Source organism: Pipistrellus kuhlii, unplaced genomic scaffold (genome assembly GCF_014108245.1).
Source record: "Pipistrellus kuhlii isolate mPipKuh1 unplaced genomic scaffold, mPipKuh1.p scaffold_m20_p_7, whole genome shotgun sequence".
Lineage (NCBI taxonomy): Eukaryota > Metazoa > Chordata > Mammalia > Chiroptera > Vespertilionidae > Pipistrellus > Pipistrellus kuhlii.
Window position 1 is genome coordinate 39,027,291 of NW_023425573.1, and position 26,907 is coordinate 39,054,197.

The following is a 26,907-nucleotide window of genomic DNA, read 5'->3' on the forward strand; positions in this document are numbered from 1 at the left end:
CCAGCCACCCTCTCCAGGCGTGGTGCAAACCACGCCGTCTTCCAGGGGCTCTGGGTTCCCGATCCCTCCAGCCTCACCAAAATCACTTTGTTAGGTAATTAGGAAGTGTTGGTAATTATTTCTTTCATAATGTAGCGGTGTAGCGGGAACGGGAGGGGGGGGTGAATGATCTTGTGAAAGTTCACACGTGCAGATGTATTAGTTACTGATTCGTTTGATTAAATGGTAGTCTCAAGTGCTCGAATCCGCAGCTGAAGGCGCCCCATTAGCATAACACTGATGTTTAATTTTCATACGCATAATTAGCCATATATTTAACACTAATAGCAACAAGCAGCCTTTCAGCGTTCAACAAGCCTGTGGGATCTGATCTGGCCTGAGCTGAACCTTCACGACGCACCTTCCTCCCCTGGCTGGAGTGAGTGTCGCAGTGATCACAGGACAAACCTCTGTAATCAAGTATATTTTGGCAGGAGGAACACCAATAAAAATGAGCACTCCAAACAAATTACATCGGTGCTGTCGTGGCAGACACTAGTGGAAGGGGCTTCTTTCTTTTTTTAACTTCAGTAGCAGCAGCTGCTGCCCGCGGAATTCCTCTCCTTTGGTTTCAGGGCATGATGTTGGGGGTAGACATATTTCAGGCTGTGTGGTTGGAGCAAAAAAGAAAAACAAAAGCAAAAAAAAAAAAAAAATCCACCCCACCCCACAACCGATCCTCCAAACCAATAACAGCTTTGCCAACGTTTAAAAAGATTTTTTCCCCCCTTAATCACCCAACCACACGGTGATACTTTGTAGCAGCAACAGCCAGCTAATGACTCCGCTACCAGACAACTCCCAGGGGCTGCAGGGCTCCTCTTGATTTCCGTGTTGCGCTTGTGGTTTTCGTTGCTCCTTCCTAGCGCCTATTTTGGGGTGTAAGGCAGGGCGCGGAGCGCAGTGAGATGCTCCCAGCGCAGCAAGCAGCACGGATGCCGCCCGCCCCGGCCCCTGGTTTCCCGAGCGCCCGGCGGGCCCTGACCACGTAAGTGATCGCCTGAGCTGGCGCGGGGCTGGGGTTGGGACCCAGGAAGGGAAGCGGGGCTGGTCACTCCAGGTGCTCAGGGCAATGCAAGGGGAACCCGACAGCTGAGTCACGCAGGGCCAGTTTATTCCAGATCACTGCAGGGTGGGGGAAAGGGAGAGAGGATGCCACAGGTCGCGATGGTCTGTCTCCAGGGCTCTCTGTCCGTCTGTCCGTCCACATCTGGAGGTGGGAATCCAAGCCATTCGTAGCGTAGTGGACCGGGCTGGCTCCGGGAACAAAAGATCCCCACGCGCTCCCGTATGAACCGGTTTCAGAGTCTCAATTATTTTAGAAGTGAATTATTGTGGGCGAGCGAGTGTCTACACTCCGGAATTATTTCTTAGATCCAGAGACACAGTTACTGGGAGGAGCGGAGGAGCCAGGGCCCTCCGGGCTCAGAGAGCCGGCCTTGGCTAGCTTCTCAACCTGTGATCTTATCTCTGTCCTATGAACCCTTCCACCCCACACGGATAAGGGTACACCTGTTCTGAAACGCAGGTTCTGAAACGCCGCTCTCAGAGGAAATAAAACTCTCTCTTGTATCCGGAGAATGCCCCGGGTTGCCAGTGGGACCTCTTGGAGGCACGCAGGACTGGTGCCTGGGGGTTAGCAATAGCCCCCCCCCCCCCTGGGCTGGATTCCCCCTGAGGTTTGGAGCTAATGAAGGTGGCAGGGGTGAGGGGTGGAGAGTGGACAAGGCACTTTAAAATCTGCTTCCTAACTTCAACTTTAAAGTATGTTAAACGGGAGTTCGTTCTAAATGAAGTTTGTTTCCTATGGAGCTGCAGAGTATTGCCTGTATATATACAATGTTGAAACTTTAGGTTACTTTAATAAAGGAATTATAAATCTGTCCCATACATACGCCCACCTTGGCATAATTGCTGCGCAGCGGTGTGCGATCCCAGTGGCTGGTACAATCCTGTGGTCCTAATAAAATTAATTATTCATGGGGAGCCTGACCTGTAGATAAGATGCAGGTGATTGGAGCAATCCTCCAGGAGAGAAGGGCAGTCCTCTCCCACTGGCATCTGGGCCTCGCTCCTCTCGAGGGACTCCAGGTTTTTCAGAGGGAGAGCCCCTGGAAGTCTCTGGGCCTTGTAAAAGTTTTCTAAGCACCCCTTAAGTTTTTCAATGAATCTTGTAAATCTTCAACCCCTTCCTTGTCTTTTCCAGCTCGGAGATCCACTAGAATCAGAATCATCCCCCCCCCCCCCCCCGAAATTCTCCATCCCTGGACACAGAGAAAGAGAGCCAGAGGTGTGGGAGAATGCCCAGGAGAATACAAAAAGTTCAGGGAAAAGACTGAGCACTTCCCTAGCATGTTCACTGGCCCCGGTTCCCCCCCCCCCCCCCCCCCCCCCCCCCGCCACTGTGCCCCAGAGAGGAGCTGGCCCTTGGGACCCAATCAGAGAGGCCATCTCTCATGGCAACTACAGGTGTCTGACATGTCCTGGGTGCTCTCTAGCCCAAGCCATAGTTAGTGGGTGGCAACTTTAGAAAACCCACTTCAGTAAAAACAAGAGTTAGCACTGACTTTGAGGAAACCCTAAATGGGACTTGTTCCTAAAACCACGACCAAAGGGGCAGCTATTTTCTCTGTGTCCTGCCAGAGGCCCAGCCCCTCTCCACCCCTGGGCCCGCGTATGAGCAGGTCCTGGGGAGCTAGAACGAGGAATGGGTCTTGAGACAAAAAATGTGGATCTCTGGATTTCCTAAAGCAGGTGGAGCTGTGAGCAAGAGGCTGAAGTGCAGGGAAACTCACCAGCTTCAATCAATCCTGCTAACTAGGCCTTTGCCAAAACAAAAACAAACAAACAAACAAAAAAAACCCGAACCTCTTCTTGCTGGGAGCCTCTGGGTCCCCAGTGCTAGAGTGTGGTCTGAAGGGAGCCAGTATGGGGAGAGGTTAGATTAGGGGCTACAGCAGCCTGGGATTCATGCATCATTTCCTAGTGCAACAAACGTGTGTGTGTCTGTGTGTGTCTGTGTGTGTGTGTGTGTGTGTGTGTGTGTGTACATAGGGTCTTGCAAAAGTAACCTCTGGGATGGCACTGCAGGGCAGGCTGAGGGCCAGAGAGGAAAAGCTGCAGGGGATCAGAAAGTCGTGTTTTTAGATTGGTCAAGCCTGCAGAAGAGCCAGGCCGGGGTCCACAGGAAAAGACGTGTCTGTAGCCACCCCCTCCTTCCAGTCGGCTAATCTTTCATTGCAAAGCCTCTATGAAGGGGAAGAACGGGAAGGGCTGGGGCGCAGGGGCTAGCCAGTGGAGGGTCCACAATGGGGTAAAAAGTGACAAGACAAAAAAAATTCCACCTAATAGCCGGGCTCCGGTTTTTCTTTATGCGGGGGCATATGAAAAGTTCAGAAACTCAAAAGTTAACCAACTACCCTCTGCCCCCACTAGTGACCGTCAGAGACTGGGAGCGCAGACACAATGGGGTTAAGGGGTGAGCTTTTTACTTGGGCAGAGGTAAGACAAGGGAAAGAGAAAACCATGCACCTACAGGAATCATTCGTCTTCCAAACGAGGACGTCCCATTCCCCCTCCGGAAACACAGTCCGCTCCAGGATGTCAGGATGTAGCCGCACCACCACGCAGGGCTTCAGATCTGCGTTCCCAGATGTCCGCCCCCCAAGCTCCCGCCCAGCCCCACGGCGTTTTCCAAGCCGCCTCTGGGTCCTGGGCAGGCTGTTCCCCACCAGCCTTCCGGCCGGTCCTGCTCAAAGTTCTCCAGCTGGATTTCGTTCTCCAGCTGGATCTCGGCAATGCAGGAGAAAAGGCGCCCAGCCTCTGCGATCTCGGGGCCGCTCCTCAGTCCTCGTGGGGCAGTTTGGTCAAGATCTGAGCGCCCTCCGACGTGATGACCACGGTGTGCTCGAACTGGGCGGACCTGAAACACGGGGGGGGGGGGGGGGGGAGAGACAGGGGTGTAGGTCAGGACGCCCCAGGCGAGCGGCGGGGCGGGGAGCACAGCTCGCCTGCCAGCCAGTGCCCAGGGATGAACCTTCCCTTCCCAAACCACTGAGAAGTAACCACCTCTGATTATCCAGGGAGACCACGGTCCACGCATCCTCCAGGACTTTAAATTCTGGGGATCCCTCGGTTATGATTGGCTCTGTAAGAGGGGAAATGTTTACTGCGTGAACTAATCAGATTCCTGTCAAACATTGTTTCCACTGATGATCAAAAAAAGAGAGTAAGAAGGTTTCCCCCCTCCTCCCAAGTACTCCCCCCGTGGGCTCATGTTGTCACATTGCAAGGGCTGATAATTGATGTTGCGTGCATAGTATACTACAAACTAAACAGTAGGAAGAGGAAACGTTACTGCATTCAGAATGTTATGAAGTTGCCTAGTTCCTAATTTTTTAGAGGAAAAAGGGCATTTTAATCAAGACTTAATTAGGACCCTGTGGATAATAACCACCCAAACATCAGTCCCTCTTATAAATACCAGCGAGTTTTTAAAAAATATTAAAAAAATGTTCAAAATGTTCATTAATCAGCAAATAACAGTTTTCTTATTTCACTCTAATTGCTTCTCCATTAAGTCCCAGTCAGAAACATGATGCCTTCCGGGTTTTAGGTGATTGGAATTTATTGGTGACACTAATCACATGATCAGCCAGGAATGGGCCACAGAGAGTACATGGCACCGCTGACAGGGAGCAAGGGACATAATTGTCTCCAGCTCCTGGGTGTTAACGAACACACACACACACACACACACACCAAAAACCCAACCACCACATTGCATTGGTAACAGAATTAGAGGGTGGAGGGCTGCCTCTTCTAAATGTGTCGGTAAGTATCTGATTTAGGAAGATGGGCTCTAGGATATTATTTAATCAGGTTTACTCTGCATTTGAATTATTTCATTATGCTGATTGGCTTTATTAGTCCTTCACGAGGCTGCCTGGCCTAGGCCAGCGCCACTGCCGATGCTTCTGCTGGGGGAGCCGCAGCTCTGAAGAGGAGCGCCCGCACTGACCTATGGTGAAGGCCATCCCCTCCTCCATGAGCAGATCGCTGTCGTTCGCTGTAAGAAATAAAAGATGGGGTAGGGGGAAAGGGAATGGGAAATGGAGAAAAAGACAGAAACAGAATTAGAGGGGTTGGGCTGCTCAAAAAACTTGGTAATTTCATTTTTTTTTTCTTCCTCTTGGGGTAGGAGGGTGGAGGTTTCTAGAATGCTGGGTGTTCACTAACAACCCAGGGTTAAACACAGGGCTCCTCTGTCAGTCTTTGCATTTTCTGCACCCGGGGGGTCAAGGCCTAGCAGGAGTGTTTGACATTTGTCAGGATCCTCTGCTGCCCTGGCCACTTGCCATGAGGTCTCCTGGCTTCGCTGGGTCCTGGGCCTTGTGATCTATCCCCAACCCAAACAGAAAGACAACTTGGGCAACAGATGCAAAGGGAAGGCAGGCTACCGTAGGAGGAAAGGTCAGGGGTGACTTCAAAAAGTCCGAGTGTTAGCTCTGGGTGGGGCACATGTCTAAGAGGCCCTTTCTGCACTTCCTCCTGGGCCTCAGGTGGGGCTCTTTGGCCCCAAGGGAGTTCTGACCTGATGCATCTCCAGGAGCCTTCCAGGGCAGGGGGTCTAGGCAGTAGTTCCTCCAGGAACTATTCCCAAGAAGCCAAGGGGGATGCCCACCTGCGTAGGGTCCTTTGGTCTCGGGTGTTTCAAAGAACTGCCTCCTACCCTGACCCCAATCTTCTCCCCTCACCCCCTACCTCCAGTGCCTTGTGGCCCAACCTGCTTCCCCACTGTAGGGTGCACACCCAGGCAGTGAAAAACAGGAGATTCTGGGGAAGGGACACAGGGTGGGTATAATCTAGACATCACTAAAGAGTACATGCTGCTAAATACATCAGCTGTCATCGCTGTGGAGGATGTGATGAAGTTTAACCACAACAGTCAGCAGCGAGAGAGAAGGGGTAGAAAAAGGAAAATAGGAAAGTCCTATGTGCACGCTGTTGGGACACTGATGCAGCGGTATCTTGATTCCAGTAACTTTTCCTAGACAGATATTCCTTGTGCCTTCCAGCCATCACTCTTCAAGAGAAGACAAAAAGCAAAATAAATCTTTTTCAAAAAAAATATATTTTATTGATTTTTTACAGAGAGGAAGGGAGAGAGAGAGCTAGAAACGTCGATGAGAGAGAAACATCGACCAGCTGCCTCTTGCACACCCCCTACCAGGGATATGCCCGCAATCAACGTACATGCTCCTGACCGGAATCGAACCTGGGACCTTTCAGTCCGCAGACTGACGCTCTACCACTGAGCCAAACTGGTTTCGGTGCAAAATAAATCTTATTTTGGGATTGAAACTACTGGGCACTAATCCAGTAACATAGTAATGTGCTGGTTATGATTATGAACCCTTTGAATTCTAATTTTGAATCCACACGTACAAAAGGATGATAATGTGGATCCAAAGTTAGAGCTTCAGGAGCAAAACTACCTTATCCTGAATCCACTCAATTAACAGCTCCCAAGTTAACTTTCTTACCGTGATGCCAAATTTCTGGATGTCCATGAAAGTAAGATCCTATCCCGTGTCCCACAAAATGTGAACAGACTTGCAAACCATTCTGATGAGTGATGTGGCTTTAAAAGTGACCAAACAAAATAATTAAATTAGATATGTTTTTAATGCATTCATAGATAAAAACAAAGTCACTTAAAATATTCTATAAAAAAAGATACTAGAGTCAGATAATGACAATGTTTTCATTATTCTGAAATAAATTTTTTTGCCATTGCTTATAAAACTCCCTTTGGATAAATGAAAAAAAAAGGTATGTATCTAACACAGTACAGTAGTTTGCTTCATTGACCTTAGCACAATGTTCAAGCAAGACCACTTTTAGATGAGTGTGCCACACACTTATATAATTCAATATAACCAAGATACACACGTGAATATAATGCAGATCATTAAAAACTTGCGTGCTGTATGCGGTTTCACAAAAAGACTATGCAGTTTACTACAAGTTGGGAACCAAAGAGAGAAAAAAATTTATAATCTAGAAATGTGACTTCGTTTTTCTATAGTTCCCTTATTCTGGTCTATTTCAAAGCATTTTGCAAACAGACATTCTCACAAAAGGTCAAATCTGCTTTGTCCGTATTCTTGAAACAGTACAAAACTTTGTGATCATTTAGGATTTCTCCTTAAGACTTACACCAATAAGAGGAATCATAGCCCTAGCCAGTTTGGCTCAGGGGAGAGTGTCAGTCTGCAGACTGAAGGGTCCCAGCTTCAGTTCTGGTCAAAGGCACATGCCTGGGTTGCAGGCTCGGTCCCAAGTGTGGGGCATGCAATGAGGAGAGATCAATGATTCTCTCTCATCATTGATGTTTCTACCGGAATCTCTCTCTCCCTCTCCCTTCCTCTCTAAAATTAAAAAAAAAAGAAGAAAAAAAAGGAATAATAAAGAATGCTTTTTAACCATTGGGATGGTTAAGAAAAACTAGTATTATGATTCCTAATTCTTAATGTTTCATTTGTTATTTCTACATCCACATCATTTAGGTTCCATCTATTCCATATAAATAAAATATGGTACATAATACTCCAACCATAAGATCTTCACCTACAAGGTTAATAAGTTGTTTTTGAAATTAGGTGCACATGTTTTATTTCTGGGAGTGCCAGAAAGACAAAAGACATATATACCATTAATTTTTATATTTTCATGTGGATGAAGGGCACAGTGCCTGAATCCTAACCATAACAATGGATTGGGATTTACAAGACCACTATTTAAATTGTTAACAAAACCAAAGTTCTGAGATTCCAAACTGGAGTTTCCAAAAGACCCTCCATTCAGTTTAATATGAGCTCAAAGGCATTTAGCCAGAGTCTTTATGAGTACGAATGTTGATGTACTTTTCTCTCAACATTTTTTTTAATATATATTTTATTGATTTTATACAGAGAGGAATTGAGAGGGACAGAGAGTTAGAAACGTCGATGAGAGAGAAACATTGACCAGCTGCCTCTTGCACACCCCCCACCAGGGACGTGCCCGCAACCAAGGTACATGCCCTCAACCGGAATCGAACCCGGGACCCCTCAGTCCGCAGGCCGACGCTCTATCCACTGAGCCAAACCGGTCCCGGCTCTCTCAACATTTTTAACCTTCATCTCCAGACCTGTAAAATATTGGATGTCACTCTACACAGCAGATAGACAGACTCTCATTCAGATTTAATGTTCTTGTAACTGATAACATAGAAATAAGTAAGCGATGCATGTGCTTAGGACAGGATTGATAAATCAATGTTTTTTTTTAATCTATTTCCATGTATCTTTGCACTTGGGGGAGGTTAAACAAGTTTCCCAAGGCTTTTCTATTTGTACCACACAATTTCTGAATAGAAACTGAGGATGAAGACTGGATAGAGGGTGGAAGAGAGATTATCAAATAAGATATAATGATCTAGATTTTTTTTTTTTTCAAAAATGGGCTCTACCTAAACCTGTAATGTTACTTCAGTTTCAACAAATCTCATTGATTCTAAGAGCATTCAATATAAACTGTTCTATTTTCTTAAAGGAAAAAAAACACCTAGGTTTTTTTTTTTTTTTTAAAGGTTCTGATTGGCAGGTATCACAGCTACATCTTAAATGTATGTTACACTGGCAATCTTCATTTTAATTTCTGATGAAAGGAAAGGAAGAAAGCCCACTCTGGACAGACACTTGGGGTCCCACCCCCTCCCCATCATACCTCTCATTCCTCTTTATAAAAGAAGCTCTGCAATTACTAGGTACCTAAGATATCTGAGTGCATTCTCCTACAACAATTTACTGCCTGGATCCCTCGGGAACTCCCAGCTATCAGAGGACCATAGAATGTATCTGTCATGGATGCAGAGGTCAGAGGGCTCACAGCCGTGGGGGAAAGAACAGGACAGATTTCCTTCAGTCCCTTGGTCGAACACCCGTCTCAATGCTTGGTTCCCAGGAGCTTAGTATATACCCTTCTGTCTGCTTTTCCAAGTACTTTCCTTTTTGGATTGGTAGTTAGCTTTTTAACACATACCTACAGGGACTAAATAGGATAAAAAATCTCATCAATGTTCCAAATTGCTACTTAAAAGCACACCCCTTTTATTATTTTGGAATACATGGGAAGCAAAGATTATGTACCTAATTCTAGGGTTTAAATCTAACTTCATAGAGGCAAGCCAAATGACTTGTAGTAGCAAATTCTACTCTATCATAAAAGTGAGAAGTGATATCCTTAATCATGGCACAGGAAGGTGGAGCATGTGTGCGTCTCTTGACTGGTGTGTTGGGGGACATGGGAACAGCTGGGTGGGCAGGGTTGCCCAAGAAGTGCAGCAGGTGTTCCCCAACACCAGCCACCCTAGGGTCATGACCAAATTCTGAGCACAAGGATCTCTTGTCCTGGACATTTTGACTTCTTTTTGCTGAAATCTTTTGAAAAGAACTCTTATGGTTTTAGCTCTTCTTATTCCCCCCCGCCCACAACTAAAAATCCTCTAAGATAGTAGGGTACCTCTGCATTAGCCTGAGCACATTTATGATTTGAAGCCCATATAGAATATTTGGGGAGAGATGATGTATGAAAGTCTGTAAACTTACTTTTAAATTATATTGTATTATGACAGTTCATGTGTCAGTTATAGTTTTTGGTTGAAAAAAAAAATCTTACTTAAGGAATTTCATCTTGTGACCATTTTCTTCAGTTTACTTCCTTTTCATGAGGCAGGTTTCTTCAATTGAAATATTAAATGTCTCAATAAATTAAAATTCTTAATATATTTTAACTACCTTTTTATGACTAAGAATACATTCCCCAAGAGGGCAGAGGAGTCCAATATTTAAGTATATACTCTTCTAACAAAATAAAAATGCACATGGAAATAGTTTTATTACCATTTTTACACAAATCTTTTAAAGAAAACTATTCTCTAAATGGCCACATCTTTAATTAAAGAATCTTAAATGGCACCTGATATTCTAAGTTATGACATTTTAGCTTAATGTTTCCAGATTTTTATTTTAAGTAGTCTTTTAATGAAGGAATTAGAGGAATGATTCCCTCTAATGACAAGAAATGTTTAAGTATAATTAGTAATATTTTTGAAAGCCAGTAATTGTTTTCCAAAAGAGTGGTACTTTTGTTGTTGTTTTGTTTCAAACTGGACCACAAATTACTGTATTTTTCTTCAACTTTTATTTGAGGTTTTCTGTTTCTGAAAAGCAGACATGATGGATTGAAATAAAAGATAATTTATTGCAATGCTTACTTTCATGTGCAAAGAGAAGCAGTATAATTGTAATTTACAGTAGCTGTCAAGAAAAATCCATCACAAATGGCATTAAAATGACTTATTTTGCCTGAGCCACTTATTGTTTAAATGTGCATAATCTAATAGAAAGATATTATTTTTCAAAATCTGCTTTATATTCTTCTAAATTAATATCAAAACAGATACTTATGAATTAAACATTAAAAACCATTTATTGATACTTTCATCATGACATTTACAAGTATAAGTTTAAATTATTTTTGATTGAACTGTCACATATTTGTGATGCATGAATCTACACATTCACAATATTCTCATATGTACTGATCATACCATCTAGATATAATTATGAAAATACAGATTTAGAAATATTCAAAGCAAATGAAGCTACAGTGAGGATAATAACACACTGTAACCAAAAGATCACTACCCCTCATGAGACAAAAGGACACATAGGGAAGGACTGTTTAAACTCTTTTGGCCAATACTTTTCCAGAGATATCATCCTATCTTTCAGGTTTCCAAGAATTAAAAAATTTCCTTTAAAGACCTCTCAATTTTTGGTAATAGAATACTAGTAAAAGATGCTTGAATGTTCTTTTCATGCTGTATCAGTAGAGGGAGGCCACGCAAAACATGGTGAATATCTTAAAATAAACGAGATTGAGTTGAAAAATGTTTGTAAAACTTAGGTCTGTAATGATTCCAAGTACTTGGCATAAAGGTGGAGATTGCTTGTTTATTTACACCCTTGAAGGTTTGACTGAATAAGAAAAGGTGAAATAATAGATGTCCAGAAACACTGCCTTCACCCATTAGAACAAACATTTGTTAGAATCTGGGCCAGTTTCCTGTCCGGTGGCAGACACAAACCATCTAAATAATGAAATGTATTAGGGTAAAAGTAAAAAGTTCATTGTCTGTTATTTTTTACATAGTTTTGTAAGTGCTGTTGTTGGGACTGATCTGGTTTTCAAAGGAGCTGATACACACAAATTTGTACTTGGCAAAAAGTGACCTTTGCATTTAAATAGCTAAAATCCAATGTCACTTTCAATTCTCTTCTCTCTCTCTCTCTCTTTTTTTAATGTATCTAGAATTAATGTAGTGAATATGTAATGAAATGCATTATCCTACATAGAGATTTATCAGATTTTCCGACTGAATGCTAGGCTTTGCTAGCACTAGCTGGAATTCACCTGCATGTTGGTGTGGCGTGTGGCTCTTTTTTGTAAACAGTTAAGTCGTACACAAAAAAAGGGAACAAAGGTCAGCACCCAGCCGCCACTTGAATGTGAGATTTTTCTTTTTATTCCCCTTGATGTATACTAGGCTCTGTGTTATTAGTCTTAATGATGGAAAATTGTAGTGTTGATACAAATCTTTTTTTCAAAGTAGTAGGCGGGAGCTCCATTTGTTAGTAAGTTTTTTTGTGACTAAAAGCCACGGACAGTACATTTATGTAGCAGTAAAAGGCCTAGATGCTCTTTCCATAGCAGAGCTAATTATTCCTACTGTGACCTTACTGATCCAGCCTGTTCCTAGTACATCTCATCTGCACGCCTGTTCCTCTGTGTAGATGGTGTCAGGGAATATGAAAAACCCTATAATGAAACCATTTTCATGATGGAGAAAGGCTACTGGAGTTGCACTTGCTACAAAGAGGCTCAATTATATGAGTAATTGTGATAATTTTCTACATTCATAGCCTTCAATGGGGAAAAAAGAATGAGAGCCACAAAGGAAAATTACTTTAACAAGAAAGTACAGAGAGTAAAAATGGAAGAAGAGACAAAAAAAAAGGGGGGAAAAATAACCAGAAAAAAAGTTTAAAAAATAGATCTGGAGGGAGGAATAGCGAGACAGGGAGAACAACAGAAATGCTCAAAAGCCCATGTGCAGCTGTGTTGCACAATTAAATTGAATTTTTTTTCCTGCAGTTGATGAATGTGACTACTGCAAATGTGCCTCTGTAGTTAGCTATCATTTGTTGTTCCGTGACAGGAAAAGGATAATTACCTCTCAGAGAGAATCAAAGGCTGACATGCCCTTTAGACACAGCCATGAATGCAGAGCTCGATAGAATGCTTGAATAAGAATCTAGTGTTCTCTGCCCCCTTCCACTGAAGAATAAATTTTGTTAAAATGCAAGAACACCACCAGTAAATTTGTTGAACCCTAGGTGTTCAAAAATATGAGGTACATCTATCGACTCATCCCATTTGCAAAAATAAAACTGCATTTTGAATTCGTTTCTATTATATTCATGGACAGTAAGATAGTGAGATATGCATTAAATTTCTTTTCCCAGTAGGGGTCTGATTCAACATTTCCTATGAAAGAACAGAGAGACACTATCCCTTTTTCCCAGGCTAGTTAGCCTATAATTTAAAACTGTCAAAAACACAATTTTGTTCAAAGTCTTCAATAAAAGCTTCCCAGATATAATCCAAAGAGATTTTACTAAAGTTTGATTCAGACACTGTTACAATATTTTTAAAGCCATAAATACATTTAACTGATATTTTACTGTATTTTTCTTAAAGCATTTGAGGGCTTATGAAGAAAAAGGGCACCATTTTTACAAGGTGACTAAGTTGTCCATCCTTCAGACAAATGGGAAGCATTCAATGGTTCATATTAATGAGAATCATACTTTAAAAGGTACTGGTGTGGTCATCTTTAGCAAAATATTACTTTTAAATGAAAAGCAGCAACCATATATTCTGCATGTCTACTTTAAAACAGTTATGGGGAGAAAAGATCTAAAAGTAGGTAACAGATTACAAAGAAAAAGTCTTGAATTCAGAAAATACCCATTTACTAAAAAAGCAAGTACAGAATGCTGTGTGGAAAGTAAACAATGGTTTATAGAAAAAATGAACCAGACCCAACAGGACAGAAGATCACCCTTTCAGGCTGTTAGCTAATCCACTGATTTGAATGGTAAAGCTTGCTTGAGCTAAGGCTTTTTACCTCTGTATCGCATGAATGTGTTTATTTCATTCCTTTAGAACACTTAGCTTTTCTCCTGTCTCGTCATCCAAGTGTTAGGATGCTTATTTAACTCCTTCTTAGGTACTTTCTTCCATTTTGGTGTGGTTTTGAGTAGAGGAACACTACAGACCAACATGTCAAGCTAAAACAAAAGCAGTCCACAAATACTGCTTGCTGCTTCTATAAATTTCTTTGTTGACCCTGATATAATTCACTTTTTCTTTTTCTTTTTTTTAACTCAGGGAACAAAACTGCAGCCTGGCAGTTCACATACTGATATCAGACTGAAATGATGGCTCTGAATCATAAAACATGTCATCAACTTTATACCAAGCCACCAATAACCTTGCACCATTTGCCAACCCTCCCTTTACTTGTCAGTGTCAGGCTTACCTGATTGTGTTTCCGATTACTGAGAAGGGAGCCCCTGCTCTGCAAGCTGCAATGGCTTCATCTCTACACCTCCTGGCAACTGCCACTAACTTCCTACCACCTTCATCCACATTGCCCACCAAGAACGTTTCCGAGGTGTCTCCGTGGTAGCCGTTGTAATAGACCTAAACATAGGCAGAAATTTAATAATTTGTTGTTGTTTAAAATCTACTCTTCTAAAGTATACATTGGATTCACTTGTTTTAGCCTTCTAGAATTACTCTTAGGTTCACCTACAAAAAAAGAAATAGGTATGCTGAAATCTTACAGAAATTTAAAAGATGAAGCCATGCAATAATATTACACAATTTAAAATAAATAAGTGACTTCGTGTGGCTATTTTAGCATTCTGATTAGCCATGCTACAGTAGCATGTTGATTCTTGACTTTATTTTTGAAAAGACAAAACTATATATGCAAAATGTAGTGACCAAAGATACTGACCCACAAATATTACAACAGGTTGAACCTAGCAATATTAAACATAGTGAAAAGTTTCTTCAATGTCATGAAGATATTCAATCTTTTATTTACTAGTTCTATGTTTGGAAGTCAGAGATAATGACAAGAAATAAGACAGACATGTCAATATTATACAGACAGTGGCTCAATATAGGAATGAGAAATCTTGCCTGGAAGTGAAATCTTTATTGAATGTTCCAGATAGCTGAATGTTAACAGGAAACACTAGACTTCAATATTTAAAGACTTAAAATATAAGAAAACAGTGTTAAGAATAAAATTATAAAAAAATTATTTTTATCAGTCTTCAATGATTTAGCAGTCCCTGTATGATCTTGAAAGATAACATTCATTATAAAAATCAATAATTACCAAACACAATAAATATAAAAGTTTGAGAAGATTATTAGAATATTGATCCATCAATGTAGCATGAAATGTGCTATTTTGCATAAATTTGTTCTATGCAATTATTTTTCACATCTCTTTCTCAAGTAAAAGTAAAATGCAGAAATTGTTACAAAAATGTTTATCTGAGCTTTCTAATACTGAATTAATAACGTAAATCTGTGTACAATTCTACCTTTAAAAATACTCTCCCACACACTGTGAGGGAAACAGGAAAACTCTTTAATATGTCTTCATTTTAAAAGTCAGTAAACTGAGGTAAACAAGTAACTTGTCTAAGGTTAGTGGCAGAATATAGAGGTGGATCCAGATCAATATGATGGATTATTGTCTTCCAATCCAGTGGTTTTTTTCCTACGGTATAAAAGTATCTTAAATACTTTACAATGGAACAGTGTTCTATATGTTTATTCCCATTTGTAACCCAAGAAAGTGTAAGTTTTAATTTTATATACAAGTATATAACATTTACTAATAAGAGTAATTATTTTTAAAGTTTGTATATCTGAATGTTTGCATAACTGCTATTTAAGTAAAAATGAATTAAAATTTTTTTATGTCTTTTCATATTACTTTTGCTAGCTTTCAAAATGACTCCTTGAAAGAGTCAATATATATGGAAATAACAATACTTTTGAAAGTCTGTGACAGCTATCTATAATTACTGTTTATACCCACAAACTATTCTTGTTTTTTACTTCATTTATTTAACAAATATTTATTGAGCAACTACTATGGGCACTGCATAATCTATTTTTAAACATTCAATTCTCAAGGGAAAAAGAAAACTATTTTCTTGGGATATATACTAGACATAAACAATTATAACATGCAATGAATGTTTTCTAATATAATATGAAATAATAATGGGATATTTCACTTAATAAAATATTTCACAAGAAATATAATTTGTTCAGATACTAACCTATATATTTCCTTGACCGCTTCACATTTCTTAACATTGAAAATATTTCACTTTGCTTTATGAATTTTGCAATTATGAAATTATTTGAATGTTAAAAATGGAAGTGTGTGTGAAAAGCCTTCAGGAAACATAGAAAAAGCTTGGAATATTCTCCTTGAACACACTGAAAGAAATAGGGAAAAGTATGCTTGATTTCACTGAAAGCAGCAATATTTTATTAGGGGGTGACTGATTAGGTGAGAAAATAAAAGTAAAACCCCCAAATCAGGTACAATCCAAAAGAAAGGTGTATCATGAAAAATACTTTATTTCAGGTACACTTCATAAAATATCTCTTGCCACATGATTCTGAGTTTGAAAGATACCAACAGAATATGTATAGAGAAAATATTTAAGTATTTTAAATAGCACACAAAGATAGAAAAGAGTATTAGCAATAAAAGAATCTTTGGCTATTCTGTCACACAAATTGATATGTAAAAAAATTAATTAATCTGAGCAATTAAAAATCTGACTGAAAACTACTGGATGCCAATTTCCACCTCATTCCCTCTCCTACCTAAGTTTCATGATCGGATATATTTAGAATAACTATTATTAAAAACATTTCCTCTGTATCCTTATGTTCACTGAAGCACTATTTATAATAGCCAAGATCTGGAAGCAGCCCAAATGACTATCAGTAGACGAGTGGATAAAAAGTTGTGGTACATTTACACAATGGAATACTACCTGTTCGAAAAAAAGGAAAAAAAAGAGGAAATCTTGCCTTTCGAGACAGCATGGATGGACCTGAAGAGTATTATGCTAAGTGAAATAAGCCAGTCAGAGAAAGACAAATATCATAAGATCTCACTTATTTGTGGAATCTAATGTACAAATAAACAAACAAATAAAACAGAAATAGACTCATAGGTACAGGGAACAGACTGACAGCTGTCAGGGAGGAAAGGGACTTGGGGGGCTGGGTGAAGCAGGTGAAGGGATTAACTGAAAAAAACCAACAAACTCATAGACACAAGAGGGAAAGGAGGGTGGGTGAGATAAAGAAGAGGGGAAGGGAGATAAGTGGTGATGGCAGGAGACTTGACTTTGGGTGGTGAACACACAATACAATATACAGGTGATGGCCCAGTGGGTGTGGCTCAGTGGTTGAGCATCCATCTCTACACCAAGAGGTCACTGGTTAGATGCCTGGCCAGGATACATGCCTAGGTTTCAGGCTCAATCCCCAGGAAGAGACATGCAGGAGGCAACCGATGGATGTTTCTCTCTCATCAATGTTTCTATCTCTTACTCCCTTCCTCTCTCTCTAAACATCAATAAAAACATATTTTTTTAAAAAATACAGATGATGTATTATAGAATTGTATGCTTGAAACCTATATATATATAATTTTATTAACCAATGTAACCCCAATTAATTCAATAAAAGATTCAAGCCGAAAATCATTGCTTCATTAATAGAAACTGTCATGCTTCAATACTATCTGTCTTAACCAGTTCTCATCAGATATTTAAATGGTAGTTACTTAAAATTTATTTATTAATCATCAGATGTATAGAATTTATTTATAATCTACTTAATCCAAAGGTATCATTACCAAACTTTCTAGCAAAATGAACTGCCAACGCACAAACACGCCACCTCTGAAAGTAGTCAAGGGCTAAGAATATTAGAAAAGGTTTTAGAGCTTGTACATTTGAAGTTCCTAGGCTAAATTATTTTGAGTTGTTATTTAAAAGAAAGGCTGTTAACCATTTGATGAAAACTTAAGTTTAGAGAGAAAGCCGTTCCGCTGGGATGCTTTGAGTTCAAGGCTCTCTGTACCAGAAATGGAACATGGTGCTACCTTCAGGGATTTTAATAAATCTGAGAACACTGCTAGCAAAAGAGTTGCTGTCCAAATAGACTGACACACACAGGCCAACGTGGCCTCTAATGACAGAGTAAGATAATGACAGGCCCCACTCAAAATCAGCAGGAAGAGGAAGATCAATCTTGGCAGAGTGAAGGAAAAATGCTGGCTTTCTTCGCGTTAGCTCATCTCATACATATCTAGCTTCGGCAGCTGCCCAATGCGGCGGTGCTCTGCATTAACTACACAGTGGATCAATAACAATTACACCTTCTCAAAAACATGACACATAGCAGGATTGGGTTGACATTTCACTTAGGCCAACATTGATCTCAGTGCATCTGATTCCAGCCCTAAATTCAAGTCAGGCCTGGGTTTACTTGGAATAAACAGAGTTAAAAACAAAAAAGGAAACCAGCTGCTGTGTCTGGGCCCAGAAGTAAACAGCACTTCCATCGGCGCAGTTCACATTCTCAATCCACTCTTCTTCCTGTTGCTACCAGCAGTTCTGAAGTTGATCAAAGACTGTTTTTTATACGATTTACTCACCGTGACATCAATGTTGATAATATCTCCATCCTGAAGAGGTCGACTGAAACATAAACAGGGGAAAAACGGTGATAGACAGATCTCAATAAAAAGGGCTATAAAAATAAATACCTAATGACTACTATCGCAAACCCAATGAGTTGCAATGATAATTTGGAGTAAAGGAGGAATAAATGGAATAACTATATCGAATCTTTAACTTAGGTTAGTCACATCAAAGTTTACAAGAAATATATAGTATGAACATATTGCTATTTGTAAGTCTACTTTTTTGGATTACAGGACTGCTTTAACAAACATTAAATGGGGGTATCATGTGCACTTTGAGGCAAAATACTTCAAATTTTTGTTTTAACATAATCAGCTTCAAAAGTTTGCAGGTGGGTTTCAATTAAACAATAGTGTCTTTCACCATATGTTGTAGATCTTAGTTTCATGTTTTAGTTTCCAAAGGAACAATATGTTATTAAGCAATGACTACCTGTCAGGAATACCATGACATAGCACGTTGTTTACAGAGGTACAAACAGACTTTGGAAAGCCTCCATAGCCTAGAGGTGAGGGGTAGGCATCATGACTGATGATTTCCTGATGAACAAGAGCATCTATCTCTTCAGTTGTCATGTCAACCTAGAACATTAAATAGAGAAATTGTGCAATGACAGCTAAAGACATTTCTTGTGTCTACTTATTATGCTTTTAGCTACAGCACTTCCAAGCAAGAGTATATACATCTACTGTGATAAACTTGTAGTACAAAATGTTAATTAATTATGATTAACATGAAAATCTTAAATTGTGCCTTTTTGATAGTCATTCAAGTATATGATGGTGCTGTGGACCATTAGGAAATGGAAATTTTAAACTCTTAAGATCCTTCTGATAATTTGTGAGTCATTAAATGACATGACTCCTTTTTAGACTGAACATTTCAAAAGTATGTCCTCAGGTAATTCCTTCCTCTTCCTCAATGGTTAGTAACCTGGGCTAACAGAAACATATAAATAAATACTCAAAATTTATTGTCAGTTTAGATGACAAAGCTTGAAAATTAGGTCAACCCATATCTCAGAGGAACATTACATGGGTTTTGCAGCAATGGCATAGAAAAATTATAGATCATCATGTAAAAAACTGAGTCTGATACATATTTTATAGATTTCATTTTCACTGATCTTGATTTCCTTCATACCTAAATAAGTCAATGTTTTTTAAAAATATTTTTCTCTTGAATCCACACATAAAAGAAAAACTATAATCTAGTTTTATGAGCACATGAAGTATATCTTAAACACACAAATCATGAATAAAATTCTAAAACTTTTATTAAAAATGAACTATTTCTTCAATAACTTCCTGTGTCATTGTATAGTCACATTATGTTTAGATACGTTGCTATAAGAAGAGGATAACCCAGATGGTACCTTAAGTCATTTCATTGGTGAGTCTCACTCCCTAAATTCTGCCCACCTTTTTGAAACTACAGGCCCATATTTTCATGTATGATCCTTATACAGCAGAGTGTTTCAGATGATCCTGAAAGGACCAAATCTTGTAGTAAGACAGGTGTAACAATTACATCGCTCTATTACCCATGGCTTTGTGTATCTGGTCTGATCTTACTCTGCAGAGCTAATGCAGGAAAATAGTAGACAAAGACTGAGGCAAGCAGCTCTTCAGGCACACGGAGTAATGTGGGGAATAAAAGCAGAAACTATAGGCAGGAGGAAGGGGGCAAAAGTCAAAGCCGGCTGCCACTGATCCACTTACATAGGCTGACTGAGCCCAGAGCATCTCCAGAATTCTATTTAAAACTGAGTCTGGATTTTAAACCATCTCTTGAATACGCACATAAAACAATACAATCCCCTTCCCCTATCCCAAGGCTTTACTTAATTGGTAACCAATTACATGTGTACAAAAGAGGCGTTAAAGGGAAAGAGGAAAAGTAAGAGGGTCTGTTGGCCCTCATGTAAGTCCTTCGGAGGTTTGGGAGACGCCACCTTTAAACTCTTCCCAGCCAGAAGGAGGACGTGACGGGCCAGCTGACAGGCCTGACGAAGCCCTTGGATCTGATCTTCATTCTTAACTTCTATGCTGTCTCCCCAGTCGGGCACAATGCCTGTCGTCACATAGTCTGGCTTCTTTATGTGCTGGGGGAGAAAGGATTGAAAACGAAGATCAGAACCCAGCGCGCGACAATGGGAGCATTTTTTCGGACACAGCCTCCTGCTTCATGGAGTTCTGCCCTTCCTGCCGGAGCTCCGACCTCCGAGGCCGGCACAACAGCCCCTGCAGGCTGCCCCGGTTCCTTCGCCTGCCCTTTTGAACTTAGCATTGCCTGTTAGTGCTGTCTCTGGACGGTCTATTAACCTTACTGTGCTTTGAGTCAAACTGGCCTGAAGTGGACTTCTGGTCAAAACAAACAGTAGTTTCTTTTCTGCCTTCTCCCAGCCCCGTGAGAAGCACGCTGTCATTGATGAAAAACAGCACCAGGCTTCCAAATTGTCAAATGGCTAATTAAGAGCACTTTCATCTTCTTAACACAAAGATAAAATTTATGCAAAGGATAGCTCACAACACCCTCTCTCAATGAATATATGTAAAAGGCTGACTGTCAAGGCCAGCGAAGCCTATCGCACACACACTTTTCTTGCTCTTCACAACGTTACCCAAACTAATAAGGGACTAGAGAATAAAATAAAACAGCTTTTCCCCCTTTCTCTTTCTTCTTAAGTACGTTAAACTACACAGAGTGCTTCTATCATTTGTTAAAAAATAACAAAGTATCCCCCCAAACTCAAAACATTCACCTCAGATTACCCTGGTAGCACATTCTCCATCATTTATTCAAATCCATGGGCAGTACACAGAAAACATGCTCTGTCTCACCCACAGAGCTTCTCTCAGTCTCAAAGTTTTGCACAGCTTTTTACAAGCTACTTACGAAAACTGCTACATAAGTATTGTCTACATAGGAGATGGGGACAGGGAGCTGAGAGAGAGAACACTATTCAAAAATTGACATCACAGCAACTCTGGCAGAGCATCAGGCAGGACGGAAGGACCTTTACCTTGCTCGTGTCAGACGGTCCTTTCCGACACAGGTAACGCCACTGCTCAGGTGCCACAGCTGAGCTCTGGAGGAGCATATCTCCCCAACAGCTTTCCCACCGGTGCCCACAAAAGCTCCCAGGTCTCCCCCCCCGCTCCCCCCCCCCACCCCCCGGCTCTGTGCCCTTGTTTCTGCTTTGTGATCAGGCCAGGTTACAACCACAGGCAGAAGGGCAATTGGACTATCCCTGAAATTCTAAAACAATACATTTCCCTCTCCAGAGATTTTTTTTTTCTTTTCTAAGAAAATACCAGGAACATACTTTGGGCTCTGGTGGCCTGTCTCGTCAGCCTCTGCCACGGACTGAGGTCACTCACCTTCAGGAAATATAATATACTTAATGTGGGTTCAGTGTAAAAAATGCATAAAGGGGAAAGCAGGTGATTTTTGTGACAAATCTGAATTTCTTTCAGCCATTCTTGTTCTTCCTAAATAACCCGCACACCTCCTTTATATGGCATTAAAGAAAAAGGATTGCCTTTCCATAGAACTGTAATCTATAGGAAAAAAGTCAAGAATGCTGAGACAAGATGTTTTCTTTAATTTACTGTAAAGGAGATTCAAAGACAGCAGCATTAATAACATGAAGAGCAAAAGCGCAGGCTTTAGGAAAAAACATCTAGTGTATTAGTTTCAAGTAATCTCTCTTGAATGATCCCAGTATTATAGTCATTTTTTTCTCTCAAAAAAAAACAAAAACCCTCACATGCATGTAGTTTTATCTTCATGTTAACATAGAAAATTGTATGATAGAAATTTTAATTCTAAATAAGATAAGCAATTATAAGCTCAGCTCTTTATTTTAAAAAATTAACCTTATAGAACTACAGGATGTTAAAACTTCTCAAATGACAATTTAAAATCACAAACCAAGTTTAAAAATTATATTTCAAACAGCTTAGAAATCAAACGTGCAAAAACATTTGATTGCTTCTGCAGCTAACCTTTATCTTAGCTGGAAAAGGCAGCAGATAATAGGCGATACAGTACCTCAGGGACTGGATGAGCGGAAGAAACTGCAGCAGGCAAAACTATACTGTGTGAAATCTCTCTTTGTCTCCGGAAAAAGAAATTTCTTCTTTGTTGACTGCTTGACTGCTTGTGTAAGAAGATATGATTGAGTGGTGGAGAGAAGATTCTATGACAACCTAGGAGCAGAAAGAGACATGTTTTAAGTAAAAAAAAAAACACACACAAAAAAAAACACCGAACATGGTGCTACATTTGAAGATGTTGTGTTGTTGCCTATTAAATCATTATTCTAATTCTTTACTGGCTCAGAGAGGAAAAGCCCCAAATAGAAAGAAAAGCAGTGGCGTTCTCAGTTCTAATAAAATAGTAGCACGGCATATTTATTAGCTAATACTATGTTTACATAAATGTTTGACAATGGAAAACTCTACTCCAATGGAAAATAAACATATAGAAACATCTGCGGAGCACCGGGTCTGTATAAGGAACCATTTCTGCTATGGTACCTTACGCAGCAGTGTCCTGGGTGACCTGAAACTCGGGGCACTGTTTGGGTGGCTTTTCATTCTTTAACGCCGTGAAAAATCACGGACAAATTGCCAGCTGCACTTTTTGCCCTCGATTTGATTACTACTCTGTGTTAAGTTCATGTGCAGCGAGGCATTATATTGAAATTCATTGTGATGAATGCTCAAGTCAAATAAAGACTAGATAGCAAAAATGTAGAGTGTAACCCTGAAAGAAAATGAATATAGGGATCTAAAATTACCCACAACAGGAATTTTGAAATATCTATCAACATTTTAAATGCACACATCCTTTGACTCAGCAATGCACCCTCTTAAGATTTTACCTTGCAGATATCATACAGTGATGGATATATGAAGATGAACCCTACTGCAGCATTGTTTGTGGAAGGAAAAACGGGAATAACTCAAATGTCCACCAGTAGGGGACTGGTTAAATATATTATGGTATATCTATACAGCTATGGACCTATTAAAGAGAATAAGCTAAGTCATCTCTAAGTATTGATATGGAAAGAAGCCACAGTACATTGACATAGGAAAATAGCAAATACTGAACAATACAGGGTGCGGCAAAAATAGGTTTACAGTTATTCATGTGGAAAATAATACAATAATTAATAAATAATAATACAAGATAAACTCTGCTTTGCCTACTCACAACTGTGAACCTACTTTTACCTCACCTTGTATTTATAAACTGCCCATTAATGTAAAAAGAGCTTATACATTTACATAAGTTTAAATATACCTATAGTATTTCTGAAGATTGCTATTCATCAATAATGATTATTTCTGGGACATATGATTGGGGCTGGAGATGAAGGCTTCTTGAATCATTTTATTTTCTTCTAAACTGTTAGGTTAAAAAAACATTTACTTGAATAACTTTTATAATTAAAACAGTAGTTTTGGAAATCCCCAACATATCATAATTGCACAGCAGGAGTTGGCAAACGATAGCCCAAGGCCAAACCTGGCCTGCTGCCTGCTTTTATACAGCCCACCCAGCTAAAAGTGATTTTTATGTTTATAAAATGGTTGCAAAAATCGAAAGAAAAACAATGTTTTATAATGTATGAAATTCAAATTTCAGTGCTCCTAAAACACTGGAACAAAGCTACCGTCGTTTGCTTTCAATTGCCCATGGCTATTTTTGAGCTACAGGGGCAGAGTTGAGTAGTTGTGACAGATCTGGCCATTTACAGAAGTTTGCCTGCTCCTAATCTAGAGCATTGGTTCTTAAAATGTGGTACCCAGACCAGTAGCTTTAGCATCATCTGAAAATGATGCAAATTCTTGCACCCCTCCTCACACTACTGATTCAGAAACCCTGGGATAAGGCCAGCAATCTGTGCTTTAACAAGCCCTCAGCGCAATTCTGATGCACACACAAGCTTGAAAAGTACTGGCCCAGAGCAGTGGTCGACAAACTGCTGCTCGTGAGCCACATGCGGCTCTTTGGCCCCTTGAGTGTGGCTCTTCCACAAAATACCACGTGCGAGTATGCATGTACAGTGCGATTGAAACTTTGTGGCCCATGCGCAGAAGTTGGTTTTCGGCCTGAGCGAGTCTATTTTGAAGAAGTGGCGTTAGAACACTCAAGGGGCCAAGGAGCCGCATGTGGCTCTCAAGCCGAGGTTTGCCGACCACTGGCCTAGAGCAAGCTGACAGCTGTGAAGCGTAATGGAAACACCAATTGCAAATGCATACTGGCCCCAAAATCCACTCTCTCTAAGTGATTGGGAAAAAGGCATGGGATGCAATCAAAGCCCAATGGTCTGTGTTGAGTGTCTTAAGTTTTACTCAATTATATTCTTCCATAAAGTTCAGTTTAATGTTGTTGAATTAAACTTACAGAGGTGTTTTGGGTATTATTTTAAATAATTCCAAATACCAGACCAAATGTCATAATGTCACTTTAAAAAAAAGTAGCCTGAGGTATGTGCATAGAGGAAAATATTTCCATCACTATTCCAAGAATGTCAAGTGGTACATGGGTGTCAGGGTAGTACCCCAGGAAAAGCAGCAGCCTAGAGTTTCATTTCAGCTCGACCACCTGCAAGCTGTGGTCTTGAGCAAGTTTCATCTTTTGGGTTTCAGGACAGAATGGACTGGAATACAATATGTGAAAGCACCTTGCATTTAGTAGCTGCCTAATAAAAGACAGTTTCTTCAAGAACACTTAAAAAGTCAAATAAGGAAACACAGACTCCACTATGGCTTCTACTACTGAGCACTAATGTGTCAACATAGGCACTTAACATACGTTAGCTCATTCATCTTCCGAGAACCCCAGTGAGTTGTACACTGCTATTACTCCATTCCACAGCTGAACATAGTGAGGCACACAAAGGTAAGTCAGGGACATGCAGCTAGTGCCAAAACGGAGGGGAAGCAGGTCAAATTGCTCCCACAAAGTATATCACTTCTCTTACACGTGTGAGAAAAAAATGAGCTAACATACATGGAAACACCAGAAAGTGTGAAAGGCACCATAACACTATTAAAAGTTACTATTATTGTTATTTTTCTGAAAGTAGTTATAGTTTGATCTAATCCACTCATCCTCTTAAGACAAACTCCCTTTGTTGACCAAACATGTGGTTGGTGGGGAGTTGGTTGAGCACTCTGGGCAATGGAATGGAAAACGTGGGTCGCAGCTTCAGCAAACACTCAGGTGGAACAATCGATGACCATGGGTCCATGAACTGCATTGGTAGGTCGGACCGAAGACATACTTTTCTGAGGAAAGTATGTATGTGTTATGAGTACTATGAATAATGACAACACTGATAGAAATAGTAACAATAAGAGTGGTTAACCTTTAAGGGCCACCTTCTTCGAGTAAACACAGTGCTAGGCGCTCAACATACATTATCTCTAACCCATCTGTCAGGCAGGCAGGCAGCTGTTGATGTCATTATTTTACAGACGAGGCTCAACCTGTGGTGATGGGTCAATGGCTAGCCCTGCCTCAGGTCCTCAAAGACCAAGTCCAAGGTTGTACCTGCCACTCCAAGCTGCCCTTTAGCAACATGCAGGGGCCCTAGTAGCTAGATGCTTTGCTTTACAAATTAGGGGTGTCGAACTCAATCAGAGAAGGGGCCAAAATCTAAAATCCAGCCTAAATCGCGGGCCGAATGGTTTACTGAACAGTCATAAACTGTCATTGTGATGGAAACGCAGCGGAGTGCAGTGATGACAGCGCGGTGCGGGCCACATTGCAAGGCCTGGCGGGACGGATTTGGCCCGCGGGCCTTGTGTTTGACACATGTGCTTTACATTATGCTTTTTAAGGGAACTGACTTTGAGGAAAGTTTTCTTTTTTAATTATGAAAAATTAAATATCATGGGATCAGCCAACATTCAGAATAAAGATACTTTTCAAGAAAGACCTTACACTGACTTAATTGAGAAACACTGTACTAGTGAAAATAGCATGATCTTTGAAGTCAGACAGGTCTGAGTTACCAAGCCTTCTGAGCTTCTTTCGTCAGCATTATAAGGAAATAACATTGCTTTTCTCACCACTGGGCTCTTATGAGCATTAACTGAGATAGCATATACTGTGTACTAGCATGTAAACCATTTTTAACAGGTAGGTGCTCCACAAATGTTAATTTCCTTTCTCTTCTCAACTATTTGAAATGTTTACCTGTGGACCTCTAAATTTTTTTATTCTTTAAAAATTTTTTTTAAAATATATTTTATTGATTTTTACAGAGAGGGAGAAGTTAGAAATATCGATCAGCTGCCTCTTGCACACCCCCTATTGGGGATGTGCCCACAACCGAGGTACATGCCCTTGACCGGAATCGAACCTGGGACCCTTCAGTCCACAGGCCGAAGCTCTATCCACTGAACCAAACCGGTTAGGGCTATTTATTCTTTTTTTAACAACAACTTATTGATCTCCTCCTGTATGCCGCGCTGAGGATGCAGGGGAACAATGTGACAGAGTCCTGCTCTTGTGAAATTTATATTCTGTGGCGGAATGCAGACAAGAAGCAAACCAACAGACACAGAGATTATATCAGCTGGTGATATACATGATGAAAAACGGGCCACAGTAACACAGCACTGCTTAGCAAAATGAGGGAAGCTGTGCTTCACAATCTTTGAGGTCCCTGTAACTCTGACATCTATGCCTCCATTCAGCAGCATTTGATTGTCATGCTACATGCCAGGTAATGGGATGATGTAGAGTCTGATCAATTCTAGGACTCATGAAGATTTTGTTCAATGTGGCTGATAACTCAAAAGAGAGCTCATCTTTATCAGTTTTATCAAGTACA

At 40.4% G+C, this 26,907-nt stretch overlaps 1 protein-coding gene across 1 annotated transcript in view; it reads right to left on the reverse strand.

Annotated features, from left to right (window-relative positions):
- Window positions 1-3,510: 3,510 nt before the first annotated feature.
- Window positions 3,511-26,907, reverse strand: part of METAP1D (methionyl aminopeptidase type 1D, mitochondrial) — a 72,037-nt gene continuing 48,640 nt past the window's right edge. The window contains 9 exon segments of the mRNA XM_036421907.2: window positions 3,511-3,961; window positions 4,108-4,186; window positions 5,060-5,107; window positions 6,585-6,682; window positions 13,754-13,917; window positions 17,996-18,038; window positions 18,477-18,625; window positions 19,999-20,148; window positions 22,101-22,258. Coding sequence (XP_036277800.1) covers window positions 3,883-3,961; window positions 4,108-4,186; window positions 5,060-5,107; window positions 6,585-6,682; window positions 13,754-13,917; window positions 17,996-18,038; window positions 18,477-18,625; window positions 19,999-20,148; window positions 22,101-22,258 — 968 coding nt within the window. The 3' untranslated portion in view covers window positions 3,511-3,882.